Genomic DNA, 14,923 nt, shown 5'->3' on the forward strand with positions numbered 1-14,923 from the left:
GTTTGCCATGGGAGAGTATGCTGAACAAGTTTTGCTACCCTCCCCCCCCTTAATTAACTTTGGGCCCCTTGTGTTTATCTTCTTATTCTTTTGCTTATTCTGCACAGTAGAGAGAAGCATCTGATCCAAGAAAACTACTGTAAATGCAAAAACCTACAGTATGTTTCTGCAACACTAAAGGTGCACATTTAAATGCACACAGGTCAGACTATGAAAAGATTAAGATTTGCATAATAAAATTAACTTGCATTGACATTGTTATATTACATTTTTATTAGGTTGACTATTAAATATTTACTTTAATATGTAGTGGGCTAAATTCTGCCCTCAGATATGCAGCTGCAACTTCTATTAATTTTTAATAGGGTATGCAAGTACAATTTACATTCATTTTGATGGGAGTTGTGTGAGCATATAGAACGTGTCACTATATGCTATTACTGTTACACTCCTCTGCTCTATTACATATGAGGAAACACACAGATACACAAAGGTACAGAGAAAACAACCAGATTGTTAACATTTTATATAAGATATGCAAAATAGTCTTATATTTAGATTTAAAATAGTTAACAATTGTTTTAAAATTGTTAAGTGCTTTTATTATATTATTATTATAACAAAGTAGACTTCTTTGACCTTGTGAACAAATTCAGATTAGGTCCTGTAGGTACAGATATGTTTTTAACTGGATTAACCGTTTATCTCCATTTGGGTAGGAGATTTAGGAGTACAGATTGGGTGATGTCTCTGAGGCTTTGTGGATTCATTTCTTGTTCCAGTTTGTGGTATGTAGTCTGAATTTCCAAGGACATTTTTTCCAGAGGTAATAGTACTATTGCAGGGTACCATCGGTGCCTGAACACTTCTCTTCCTGCTGGTTGGTACCGACTGTTTCCTTGACCATTGGAATCATTGGAATTACTTCAAAAAATTCTGAGGGGCCTGATTCTTCTCTCACCCTGGTGTAAATTATGAGAGAGTCCTTTGAAATAAATGGAATTATGTCAGCATAAATCAGGAGTGAATGAAAATCAGACCCTGAAAGTCCACTAGAAGGGAGTTGATCACTTGGATGGAGAGTCTCCACAGATTTATGTTTCCTGTCATATAGACCTTATGCCCTTGTACAAACAGTTCAGATACTTCCATGGTGCTTGACATCAGCTGGGTCAGATATTTCATTGCCATTACACTGATTTATACCAATTGAGGATTTTGTCTGGTATCTTAATCTAGTCCTGGTCACCAGAAATAAATCTTACTATGTACAGTTGAAAAGCCTCCTTAAGCCATAAAACTCAGCCACCCATTCGTTAAACTTGGGATAGAATAATGTCTTCTCAAATCCCTTCACCAATATCTTCTGAAGATCGTTATATGGTGATATTGATAAGCTATCACAGGGGTAGGCAACCTATGGCACGTGTGCCAAAGGCGGCACGCGAGCTGATTTTCAATGGCGCTCACACTGCCTGGGTCCTGGCCATCGGTCTGGGGGGGCTCTGCATTTTAATTTTAAATTAAGCTTCTTAAACATTTTAAAAACCTTATTTACTTCACATACAACAATAGTTTAGTTATATTATAGACTTATAGAAAGAGACATCTAAAAATGTTAAAATGTATTACTGGCACGCGAAACCTTAAATTAGAGTGAATAAATGAAGACTCGGCACACCACTTCTGAAAGGTTGCCAACCCCTGAGCTATCATTTCCAAGGTCTAATGACTTCCATTATTCAATATTATAAATATAAGTAAGATCAATGCCCAGTGTTACATTCCTAGTGGGGTGTGCGCAGAGACTGCTGACACAAAACCTTAAAATGACCATCAAGGTGTTGTGGTCAGTAACTAAGGTACATTTTCAGCTATATAGTTGTGGAATTTTCATACACCAAAAATTATAGATGGAGACTTTTTCTTTTGTACATGATTCTTCTAGTTCTAGAGTCAAAGCCAATCAGTCTCTCCTTATCTTCCTCATAAGCGATACCACAGTGCCTTCTCCATATGCATTGCAAGCTAAATTAAGACTGTCTTAATGCACAAATACATTTCTACTGAATAGCTGCTATTTTCACTTATTAAAAGAAGTACCATTTGATCATCCCCAAAATTTGTAAACTCTTTAGCAAATCATGTAAAATTGATTTTAAATGTATGCTTTCCCCATGCCATTTTTTACTTCCATCCTTTTTTCTTCCTTTTCGTTTATTTTATGTGGGATCACTGTCGGAGTATTTTATACATTAGGCTTTTTGCAAAAACATTTGGTTTTGCTGTGTCATACATTTGCCCTATTTGTTGACCATCTCTACTGCTTAATCATATTTCAAAAGTGAATTGGGAAGTAAAATCTTTAGTCCTAAGCTCACAATTTGCAAATCATTACTTTAAAGACTGACTACAGTCAGAAACTTTTTCTTCTAGTTTCAACAGGGAAATAAGTACCAGTAAGTCTCCCACTAACAATTTAAGCTAATCTGTTTATTAATGCTTGGTTGAGTTCCCATGTAATTTGTTTTATTATATGGTGCTGCTAAATTTAAGTAACCCAAAACCTTAGGTCATGTTGCTCATAGGCACATACTTGTTTTTATTCAGCTACATCACTATCACACAGTGCTCTAGCATCAACAGGTAGAAATCAGCAAGTCTTTGTCTCTGTTTGCTCTGTCATGGGGTTGGGGTGCACTCCAGACCAGTAAGAGCTTGTGTCACCTACTCTGTAACCCTGAGTCGCTCACACTGCAGAGACCTACAGTAGCAAAGCATTGTGAGGCACCCAGGTTTGCTACTGTAGCTCTCTGCCTGGGATGCTTACAGTCCTCAACAAACATGCAGGTCACACCCTGAGAGTCTGTGTGCTATGCAGTCAGCCTTGGTTCAGCAACCTATTGATGGATGCCAAAGACCGCTTCTGTCTTTGCTTATATCTTAATCACAGAATATCAGGGTTGGAAGGGACCTCAGGAGATCATCCAGTCCAACCCCCTGCTCAAAGCAGGACCAATCCCCAGACAGATTTTTATCCCAGTTCCCTAAATGGCCCCCTCAAGGATTGAACTCACAACCCTGGGTTTAGCAGGCCAATGCTCAAACCACTGAGCTATCCCTCCCCGCCATATTCTAAAGTTCAATGACTTTGTTCCAAGAGGCAAGATGACCTTATGCTTTTTTCCCCTTCCTGTGGGTTTCCCATCCCCCCTGTATGTAAATAGGGCTTCCGTTGTTTTGATTCCACCATACTTAATTTACCTAGGAGACAGGTAAATAGCTGCCTGCTCTCCTGTCTGAGAAAGAACTTGTTTCTTCCTGTTTGGTGACAGACTTGAAAACACATCAAATATCCATATTTTCTTATATTATAATAATACATAAATTTCACAATATTAATCACCAGTGTGACATTAACTTTCAGAAAAGACCTCGCTCTAAACACTTTTATAATACAGCAATATACAGAATCAGTTGAGTCTATTGCTTATCATTTGAGGTTCAGCACCCCTGTCTTTATAGATCAGTAAACCTTTGAAATGTAGTCTCTGAAAAGTAAAAACCAGATCAAGCTTCTCTCTTCTGCTGGGTGTAGATGCCAGGCTGTCTCATTCCCTACTTGTTAGCTTTGCTTACCTAATATATAAAAATGGACCTTGATTGTCTTTGCCTGATGAGCTGGTCAGAGAAGCAAACACATTCCTTTGTCTAGTTCACTAACTTTCTGACATGCCTAGTTTAAATACACTTTAATAATTTTTCAGCATATATTCATAACTCTTAATACACACCATGTACATATATCCCACAATAATATTAATGAACAGTGAATTATTAGTTTTCAAATGATACTTCAACGAATATTGTGTACAAATTATTACAACAGTGTATAGGGTGTGAATATGAGGTGCTCAGGGTCACATCCACATCATTGCCAACTTTTGTATCACATTGTACAGTCAGAATTTTGTGTATAAGAAGATGGCGGGGAGGGATAGCTCAGTGGTTTGAGCATTGGCCTGCTCAACCCAGGGTTGTGAGTTCAATCCTTGAGGGGGCCACTTAGGGATCTGGGGGCTGGACTCGATGACCTTTCAAGGTCCCTTCCAGTTCTAGGAGATGGGATATCTCCATTATATATTAAGCTTAAGGTTTTATATTAACAATGAACCATACGTTATTTTTCATTCCTTAAACACACAATGGCACATCTACACTGCAAAAAAAAAAAAAAAAAAAAAAAAAAAAACCACAGGAACTAGTCCCAGAGCCTGTGTCAAATGACGTGGGCTTGTGCTGTGGGGTAAAACTAACAGTGCAGACATTTGGGTTTGGGGTGGAGCCTGGTTCAGAGTCCCAGTGAGGGAGGGGTCTCCAAGTACAGGCTCCCTCTGGAATGTTTACCCTGCTATTTTTAGCCACATAGTGTCAACCTGAGTCAGCTGACACAGGCTTTAAACCAGGCTCCGTGGGGTTGTTTTTTCTTCTTCTTTTTGCTGTGTAGACGTACCCAGTTTCTGCAAACTATTCTGGGTAGTATGCATGTATTTCCTGTATTAAGTAGTACTACAAGAGTTACCACTAGGGGGACATTCAAACACGTAGGACATAACACAAAGAAAAGGTGGAGAAAAAACAAATTGCAACACCTGCTGTGTCACTGAGTTGTGCAATTGTGTTTTTTCTCCAGTGAAGTTCTTTAAAGGACTCTACTTATTTGTATGGCAGTAGTAGTATCTAGGAGTGCATAATAGACAGGTCCCCACTATTCTATCCACTTTACAAACCCATCAAAGCTTGCTACTGCAGTAAAGCACTTAAAATCTAAAACAAAACAACAGGTGGATATAGCAGCTAGAAGGAGCACTAAGAGACAGTGAGACATTATGGGTCAGCACAACAGGCAGTGGTTTCAGCATACCAGCTGCTTATCTGTTGTCAAGATTGTTCTAGGTATGATAGTAAAGAAGTTTTAAGGGGGAATTTGAAGGAAGAAAATGAGATGTCTTTGTAGATGTTTAAGAGATGCTCCCTTCATGCATGAGGAAACTCAGAATTTGTGTTTTCCAGAAAATCAGCTCATAACAATATTAGTTCAGTATAGTTAAAGCACTACTTCTTGGTTATAACCTACCCATATTACTGTTAAATACTAAGGTTGGCAACCTTTGGTATCCAGTGGCACAATGAGGAGTTATTTCTATTGTATCTGCAACTGACGGACAACAGGCTTCAACAGTTAAAAGATGTGCTCAGGTAGAAAGAAAATTAACAGAAATATATATATCATTACATAAAAACATCAGGAGTGAAACACCAGGATAAGGGTCAGCAATTATGAACGTAGTCACTTTGTTTCTCCCACAGCATGAGCTGATTTTTCTACTAAGTTTTTATTGCAATATTCTCTGGCATTCTTTGTCAAAAATGGTTCCTAAGTCAGCAGCTATGTAGCCATCAAGATTCTGCTTTAATCTTTTCCAAAACAATTTCTACTTTTGTGCTATTCTAAAAGATTTAGGCATTATTTTGTAACATTTTAAATTTATATTTACCCGCAATTTATTTCACCGAACATCTTGCCATCTGGCTGGTATTTTAAGAGCTCATTTTTCATTTTGAAACAGAAGAGAACACAAGATTGGTAATGAAATAAATTGTCCTGGTTGTTCAGTGGACATATTATTCTTACAAAAATTGAAACCCTAACATAGGTGCTGGAATAGGGGGCTGGCTTGAAGTGGTTTTCATCATATACACTGTTTATAGTTTGGCTCAATAGCTCTCAGCACCCTCATTATACAAATTGTTCCAGCGACCCAATTGAAGCAATTGAAAGTGATGTTCTCAGCAGTGATGTGATTCCAGGCCCCTTCCTCTGCTCTGGGGGAGAGATGGATGATAGGGCAGGTGTTATAGTGAGAAAAATATATCCACAGGGGCATTGCTCGTGTTCCTCTTACCTATCAGGCAGGTGGTTTGTGGGCGCTGACCCAGTTTTGGCCTTGTCGCCATCACACAGGCGCACGGCCAAGGGGCACTTGGCTAATGATCAGCCTCCCCTGCTAGTTCTGTTACTGCCCCGCAGGCTTCCTTCGCCCTCGCCCTCCCCCCCGCTACAGTCAGGCCCGGCCGGAGAAAGCTGGGCCACCGCACCCCCTTCGGCCCACGTACACCGCTGTTACAGGAGCGGGGGGGCAGCTGGGGGCCCCGCTACAACTGCCCCCGCAGGAGGTGGCACACGACGCTCATCCTCCTCCACTTGGCGGGCCCGCGGGGAGTGGCAGCACCTCGGCCCGGCGCTGCGGGTATGGGCGCGAGGCGGCCCCACTTCCCTGCCGGACCCACACCCAGGCCGCGCGGCGACCGTTACCCCGCGGCACCTCAGCAGCCAACCCAGCTCGCTGCCGCGCTGCGGGACGGCTCCGTGAGGCGGGCGGGCGCCAAGCTCGCGCACCCAAGCGTGGCTGGGCGGGTTCCCGAGAAAACGCCTCCTCCTTTTGGCGCCCGCTTCGGGATGACGTCACCGCCTCGCGGCCGCGCGAGCCTCACAGTCGCCGCGGCGCGCGAGCGCCACCCCTCGTCTCGCACAGCGCGGCCCGCGAGGGAGGGGGGACCCGCCCGCGAGAATGAGCAAGTCCCCCTGCCCCCATTCGGCAGGCGCGCCCTGCCCGCACCGCGCATGCACGTACCCCGGCGCGTGCGCGCACTGGATGCTCGTGCAGGAGGCGGCGGTGACGGCCAGAGAGACGCGCGCAGACCCCCCCCCCCCAAAGCCCCCGTCCCACCAGCAGCAGCGTCCCCGCGAACTGCGGCACTGAGCGCGGCGGCGGCGGCAGCAGGTAAGCGCGGCTCCCCCGCATACACACGGCGGGGCCGCTGCGCGCGCTCTCGTCACTGAGGCTGCTGCCCGTCAGCTTGGCCGGCTCGCGCCGGAGACATGGAGGCGCCACAGACGCGCCCGCCGCCGCCAGCCGCAGCAGCCGCCGCGCGCCGCTGCTTCACCCCTCCCTCTTTCCTTCCTTCCCGACGCGCGCGAAGAGACGCCGCCGCCGCGCGCCAGCCCCGAGCCCACTGCAACAAAGGGGAGCGGGGCCGCCGCCTGCGCGCCCTGGCCCTGCCCCGCGGGGCCGCCGCCGCTCTGCAGGCGGGAGGGGGCGGGCAATGCGCGGGCACCGCGCAGGGGATCCCGCCTCCGCCTGTCCCCGGCGCAGCCCCGAGAGGCGGCGCGGACGGGCCCGGGCTGGCGCTGCGAGGCTCGCTCTGGAGAAGAAGCCGGGCTCCGGCCCCTAACAACCCGCAGCGAGGAGCAGAGCCCGGCAGTGCCCGCCTGGCGCCGCGCACCGCCATGGCCCGCGCACCTGGACTCTGCCGCGGCCCCGGGGACGCTCGCACAGCTGGCTCCGGGCGCACGCACTGGGCCAGGGACACCCGGGCCCGTGGGCGCACGCCGGGCTCGGCCCCTTACTCGCGTGTTCGCCGCAGTTAGGTGCGCGCCGCTGCCTAAACCCAGGTGATTTGGTGAACGAGAAACACCACGTGGCTTCATGCAGCTTTGTTGTTGTTTTACGTTAGGCCCAGTGACCGGGATGCCTTAGCGCTGGGTGCTGTGTGCACACCACAGAAGAAAAACAAAAACACACCCCTGCCTCAGTGGGGTGGGGAGAACAGCTGTTTAAAAAGGGCAAAACAAAAGACTATTTTACTTTCCTGTTTAAAAAAAAGTGACCCTTATTTAAGTGGAATTTTACACAGTTGCCTCATAGTGCACACCAGCTCCATAGTAGGCACCACAGTGCATGCTGCAAGATTACAAGCATTGAAAGAAGCTAGCAAATTTTCTATTTTCGGTTTGTATACACCTGTGCATTTATATAGATTAATAGTTTCCAAGGCCAAAAGGGACCATTGTGATCATCTAGTTTGATCTCCGGTATAACACAGGCTAGAGAACTTCCCCAAAAACAATTCTTAGAGCAGATCTTTTAGAAAAACATCCAATCTTGATTTGAAAGTTGCTGGTGATGCATCCCTCATGACCGTCACTGTTGAAAATATATGCCTTATTTCCTGTTTGAATTTCTCTAGCTTCAACTTCCAGCCACTGGCTCAGGTTATACCTTTCTCTGCTAGATTGAAGAGCCTTCTCAATATTTGTTCCCTGGATAGGTACTTAGAGATTTGATAATGTGTTATGTATACACTATTTCAGTTTTCCCATAACAATCTGTTAGGTTGAAAAGATGCTTATCAATGGGACAACAGAAAAACTCTTTGAAATTTTAAATCAGTGTTTTGTTTATACAAAAAATGACAAGACATGCTATTGACCATTAACAGGGACTCTTTACTATTTGTAAAAAAGTTAGTTCCTAGTCCCATAGTTTTTAAAGCTGTTCTTGTTTTCTTTTATACATTGAAATTGTTCTGTACGCCTCTCATACCTGATTATTTTAGAACGTCATTACTTGGGGGGGGGAATCCTGATCCATAAAAGGACTTAGGCGCCTAAGGCCAACATTGATGTGCCACTGAGAGCCTCAGAAATGCCACTCAGCTGCCACCTAACTCTCTGTAGGTGCCTAAACTCCCTAGGCATCTAAATTTCTATTGTTAAAGTCCCCTGGGTGCCTAAGTTTCTGCCAATGAACATGTCTCAGTCTAGGTGGTTAAACTACGGCCTGTGGGCCACATACAGCCCGCAGGACACTCCTGTCCAGCCCCTGAGCTCCTGGCCCGGGAGGCTAGTCCCCGTCCCCTCCCCTGCTGTTCCCCCTCCCCCACAGCCTCAGCTCACTGCACCGCCAGCGCAATGCTCTGGATGGCCGGGCAGCACAGAGGGTGGAGAACGGGGGGTGTTGAATGGGTGCAGGAGTTCAGGAAGGAGAGGGGGTTGGATGGGGCAGCGGGGGGCAGTCAGGGGTGGGTGTTTTGGGGGCAGTAGGGATAGGGAGCAGGGGGGTGAATGGGGTGGGGGGCCATCAGGGAACAGGGGGTTGGATGAGGCAGGAGTCCCAGGGGGCACATCAGGGGATGAGAAGCAGGGGGGGTCAGATAGGGGTCGGAGACCAGGCCACAGCTGGCTGTTTGGGGAGGCACAGCCTTCCCTAACCAGACCCCCATACAATTTTGGAAACCCGATGTGGCCCTCAGGCCAAAAAGTTTGCCGGCCCGGTCTAGGTGCTCAGGAGACCATCTCATGCCTAAGCCCCAGCAGGATCCTCAAACTAGGTGTTCCCTTGCTTATATTGCCTGCAGTTCCCAATCCAGTAGGAGTAGATGTTGTCAAAGCATGCCTAACCCCACACAAAACAGCTAGGAGGTGGAGGTGATGACACTGTCCCCATTATAATTTTAGTCCATGGCACCTAACTCTTCCCATGAATCTTCAGGCAAACAGTATGTTTGTTTAAATATGGTTAAATGTAAATGTATACATTTAGAAACAAAGAATGTAGTTCATACTTTCAGGATGAGGGACTTTATCCTGGGAAACAGTGACTCTGAAAAAGATTTGGGGATCATGGTGGATAATGAGATGAACATGAGCTCACAGTTTGATGCTGTGGCTAAAAGGAGGGCTATTGCAATCCTTGGATGCATAAACAGGAACCCGGAGTAGGAATAGATAGGTTATTTTACCTCTGTATTTGACACTGGTGCAACTGCTGCTGGTGTCTACAATTCAAGAAGGATGTTGATAAATTGGAAAGGTTTCAGAGAAGAGCCACGAGAATTATTAAAGGATTAGAAAACGTGTTTTCTAGTGATAGGGGCTTAATCTGTTAAATTTAACAAAGAGAAGGTTAAGGGATAACTTGATTACAGTCTGTAAGCAGGGGTGCTGGAACCAGAGGTGCTGGGGTGTGTGCCAGCATTCCCTGGCTTGAAATGGTTTCCATCATATACAGGGCTTAAAGTTTTGTTCAGTGGCTTTCAGCACCCCACTATAAAAATTGTTCCAACGCTACTGTATGTAAGAACCTACATTGGGGACAAATATATAATAAATCTATTCAATCTAGCAGAAAAAGGTACAACATAATCCAATGTCTGGAAGTTGAAGCTAGACAAATTAAGACTGGAAATAAGTTGTAAATTTTTGACAGTGAGGGTAATTAACCATAAGAACAATGTACCAAGAGTTGTGGTGCATTCTCCATCACTGGTAATTTTTAAATCCTAAAAGATACACTCTAGTAATTATTTTGGGGACATTATATGGCCTGTGTTATACTTGAGGTCAGACTAGATGATCACAATGATTCCTTCTGGCTTTGGAATCTATGAATTTTATGGGGAGCCTAGGCCCCTAACTTGGAGCTGTGGATTCCATTGTGCCTTTAGCGTACAATTCTGCAGCTGTGGTGTATTTTTATAGCTATTTCCTAACCACCCTTGCAATTCATAGATCAAATACTGTTTGCTATAAAATTAGTCAAAACTTAATTTCATTTAAATTTTACTTTAACAAAACAAGTTGTATAGTTTTTAACTGCTTGAAAAGGTGAGAATAGACTCTTAATTTCCTGAATAACTTTTAATATTGCTGAACATGTTATTTAATTATGTTACTTAATTTGAGAAACAGATTAAGATAGTGTATAATTCTCTGTTCTTACCTTCTCCAATGTTCTTTCTTTCAGGTTCAGAGTGCCCATAATAAGGATTAGTCGTCTGTTAAAAGTTTAGTGATTGATTATTAAGAAAATTTCCTGCATTGTTCATGGTATGGCTTAACCTTTTATGTTTTGTATTTAGTTTGGGTTACAATGGTAAATGGTTATTTTATGTACGTTTCTAGAGCTTATATGTTTTAAATGTGTAAATACTTATTGACATTTCTTTTTGTTATAAGAAATATGCAAATTTAAATATGCCAGTTAGAATTACAAAAGCAGATTTAATGTAAATATGTGAGTAAATTTATATTTCCTTACAAATAAAATTGGTCATTGAAAGAAATAGCATTTTTTTTCTCCAAAGTATGTACATGGTACTAGGTGAAAAAGAGACTTAACATTAATATTTTTTACAGTCTGGAGGACATGTTCTGATCAAATTAAGCTAATGTTTTCATTTGATAATTCTTATTTTTTATTTTGTAGATGACACTTAGAATCATATCTTATGAGTTAGTGTTTTAGTAAAAAGTCAAGACTTTTTTTTTTCTTTCTCTCTCCAGGAGTTTTTCATCAGTATGTCTGAAAGCATTAAATATAATGATGATGATCACAAAACTGTGTTTCTGAAAACATTAAATGAACAACGTCTGGAAGGAGAATTTTGTGACATAGCTATTGTGGTAGAAGATGTGAAATTCAGAGCGCACCGGTGTGTGCTTGCTGCATGCAGTACCTACTTCAAAAAGCTTTTCAAGAAACTGGAGGTTGATAGCTCATCAGTAATAGAGATAGATTTCCTTCGTTCTGATATATTTGAAGAGGTTCTAAATTATATGTATACTGCAAAGATTTCAGTTAAGAAGGAAGATGTAAATTTGATGATGTCATCAGGTCAGATTCTTGGTATTAGGTTTTTGGATAAACTTTGTTCTCAGAAACGTGATGTATCTAGTCCCGAAGAAAACGCCCAATCCAAGAGTAAGTATTGTCTGAAAATAAATCGTTCTATTGGAGAATCTAATGATAACCAAGATGACGAGGTTGAGGAAATTGGAGATCATGATGATAGCCCATCAGATGTAACAGTAGAAGGAACTCCTCCAAGTCAGGAAGATGGGAAATCTCCTACTAATACACTAAGAGTTCAAGAAGCAATTCTAAAAGAGTTGGGGAGTGAAGAGGTTCGAAAAGTAAACTGCTATGGTCAAGAAGTGGAGCCCATGGAAACAACTGAATCAAAAGACTTAGGATCTCAAACCCCTCAAGCTCTAACCTTTAATGATGGCATAAGTGAAGTGAAAGATGAACAGACGCCAGGATGGACAACAGCAGCTGCTGACATGAAGTTTGAGTATTTGCTTTATGGTCACAGGGAACAGATTGCATGTCAAGCATGCGGTAAGACATTTACTGATGAAGCACGATTGAGAAAACATGAAAAGCTCCATACTGCTGATAGACCATTTGTTTGTGAAATGTGCACTAAAGGGTTTACCACACAGGCTCACTTGAAAGAGCACCTGAAAATCCATACAGGTTACAAGCCTTATAGCTGTGAGGTGTGTGGAAAGTCTTTTATTCGAGCTCCAGATCTGAAAAAGCATGAAAGAGTCCATAGTAATGAAAGGCCATTTGCATGCCATATGTGTGATAAAGCTTTCAAGCACAAGTCCCATCTAAAAGATCATGAAAGAAGACACCGAGGGGAAAAACCTTTTGTCTGCAGCTCTTGCACTAAAGCATTTGCTAAAGCATCTGATCTAAAAAGGCACGAGAACAATATGCACAGTGAAAGGAAACAAATTACAACAGCCAACGCCATCCAGAGTGAAACAGAACAGTTACAGGCGGCAGCCATGGCAGCTGAAGCGGAGCAGCAACTTGAAACTATAGCTTGTAGTTAAAGACAAAAGCAACTTTATCCAAAAAGTAACTTAAGAAATTAAATTGAACAAAAATTTAAATGTTGAAACATGTTTAGACTGATCATTATCTTTTCAGGATAAAATATTTTTAGAGGGATTGAACACTGCATGGGAGCATATAGCAGTGCTTGGTTAGGTATTTTAAAATACTTCAAAGATATGTATTCTTAGAATATAAAAATAATTTTGTTATTAGCACTAACATGTTTTAATTTCAGAAAACGAGGAAATCTCTATTTGATGTTTCTGCATACTTGTCCTTTGTACACATTAGTAAAACCAATGAGGTAAATTATGTCTAACAAAACTGAAATTTGTAGAAAAAGTTATAAGTATGGGAACAAAATATTATTTTTTTTAAAAGAATTTTTGGGTGTAGTTATGCAAGAAGCATATAGTACACCTAGAATCCATGAAAATTCATCTGTTGGAATCCTGACATTTTTATTTCCTCCTTTTTCCTCATTCACTGTACTTATTAGCTATTAGTGCAGCAGGTTGGCAATTTTGGGTAATTGGTCAAGCGGAGTTATCCTGCTTCTTTGTCCACCCCCTTAAATTCCTCTCTTTAATCTAGCTCATGCATACAATACTTGCTCTTCTAAAGGTTAGACTTTTCACATTCATAATAGCCTAGATGTGTCCCCTGGATCAACAAATGGAGAGGACACAGCACTCATCTACCCTTTCTGTGTAGAAAGGAGTAGGGCTCAGTTGCCTCCATGTACTCTTCAGAGGCCTTTTCATGCCGTATACGAGAGATGGACTGGGGGTGGGAGGGAGGGCAAGTGGGCAGAATTTGTAGAGAGATATATTGTTCCAAATCTAGCCCCATGAAAATTAATCAAAGATAATGCAATCTGAGGCTGTATTGTCTTTGTCATGTAGCTTCCCCTCACTCTCCCTAGGACAGCCGAGGCAAAGGGATGCACAGGCACAGACTCCCAGGAAAAAAATGGTGGGTGCTTAGCACCCACCGGCAGCCCCCTATCAGCCCCCCCAATTTCCCCCAGCGTCTCCTACCCACCGGCAGGCCCCACCGATCAGTGCCTCCCCCTCCCTCCCAGCGTCTGGTGTGGATCAGCTGTTTCGCAGCATCAGGAGGCGCTGGGGGTGAGCGGGGAGGAGCGAGGGCGCAGCACTCTTGGGGGAGGGGGCAGAACTGGGCGGGGAAGAGGCAGGGTGGGAAGAAGCAAGATGGGGCGGGGCATTGGGGGAAGGAGTGGAGTGGAGGCAGGGCCTGGGCAGAGCCGGGGGTCGAGCACTCCCCAGCAGATTAGAAACTTGGCGCCTCTATGAAGGGATGTCTGTAGAAATACACCTCAGTGGAATTAGCTGTGCTGTTGAGGGGAGGGATTTGGTACCAGGCGCCCTGCAGATCGCTGCCTGCAACTTAAAGGATAGGTTCCATGGCCTTTTAGGGGGGCACCTCCCAATAGGATTGTGTGTAGAAAGATCTCTACAGGGGAATCTGCATGAGAATGTTTACCTTCTGAGAAATCTCCCACAGGAAGGGATGATCTTGGCCAGTTTTTCCAACTATCATTGCCTTAGAATCTGTGAAATCTTTTTTTGAAATCATTCAGGCAAGGTTTTGTTTTGCTTTGTTTGTTTGGGGATTTTTTGGGGGGGAGGGGTGCGGGGGTGGAAAGGGATTGTTAATTGTTCCTTAACTTACCACAATCTCAACAAAACTTCTAAAATACTACAGACTGAGCTGTCTCCTGTATATGGAAATAGGGAGTCACAACTTCACAATATTAATTGTTAAAATGATCCTAAGGAACATGAATACTTCTTTATTTTAAGTGTAAATAATATAATTATTATCAATGTTATATTTCAACTATAAATGGGCAAAAATGCACTCTTTTGCACATCAGGTTGGAATAAATTGGTCACTTAAGAGACCCATGACATATAAAAGTTGTCAGACAAGTATTTATAAATTATTGTGTGGTAAATCACCTCTTGCATTTCTAAATAGAAATTGAAAATAACATTTTTGTAACTGATAATTTTTGTTACAACTTCATTGTGTATCTTTCATGTAATCAACAGTTTTAGCAATTATATTAAAATACCAACAATAGTTTGAAAATTGTTCTGTAAATAAAACATGAATTGAATATTTTAGAATATGTAAATTTTGGACTTTGTCCTATATATTTTTTTAAACGTTTCTTCATTTTACATTTAGCGGTTTTAGTTAGTAAACCAACTATCCATTTTATATTTGTGCAATGTCAAATAGTAAGTACTCATTTCTTTTTATAGCTTCCCACAAAGGAAGACACTAAATTAATAGTGTAAAAATATTTTGCGGTTTGTTATATGTAAGCATACATAAAGGTGGTAGATTCAGAATTT

At 42.9% G+C, this 14,923-nt stretch overlaps 1 protein-coding gene and 1 long non-coding RNA gene across 4 annotated transcripts; one reads left to right on the top strand and one right to left on the bottom strand.

Annotated features, from left to right (window-relative positions):
- Window positions 1–252: 252 nt before the first annotated feature.
- Window positions 253–6,447, bottom strand: LOC112060118 (uncharacterized). Its single transcript, XR_010598822.1, has 2 exons — window positions 5,559–6,447; window positions 253–985 (listed from the first exon to the last, which is right to left on the bottom strand). It is a non-coding gene; the product is annotated as an uncharacterized LOC112060118 (long non-coding RNA).
- Window positions 6,448–6,703: 256 nt separating this feature from the next.
- ZBTB14 (zinc finger and BTB domain containing 14) lies at window positions 6,704–14,700 on the top strand. Of its 3 annotated transcripts, none has more exons than XM_008172424.4 (3): window positions 6,704–6,845; window positions 10,650–10,732; window positions 11,189–14,700. In XM_008172424.4, the coding sequence occupies exons 2-3, from the start codon at window positions 10,730–10,732 to the stop codon at window positions 12,530–12,532; spliced, it is 1,347 nt and encodes a 448-aa protein (XP_008170646.1). In that variant the 5' UTR covers window positions 6,704–6,845; window positions 10,650–10,729; the 3' UTR covers window positions 12,533–14,700. The 3 variants fall into 3 exon arrangements, with proteins under 3 accessions (XP_008170646.1, XP_005303185.1, XP_005303186.1); XM_005303128.5 differs by lacking the exon at window positions 6,704–6,845 and adding an exon at window positions 7,378–7,516; XM_005303129.4 differs by lacking the exon at window positions 6,704–6,845 and adding an exon at window positions 7,386–7,524.
- Window positions 14,701–14,923: the final 223 nt, after the last annotated feature.

Source organism: Chrysemys picta, chromosome 2 (assembly GCF_011386835.1).
Source record: "Chrysemys picta bellii isolate R12L10 chromosome 2, ASM1138683v2, whole genome shotgun sequence".
Classification (NCBI taxonomy): Eukaryota; Metazoa; Chordata; order Testudines; family Emydidae; genus Chrysemys; species Chrysemys picta.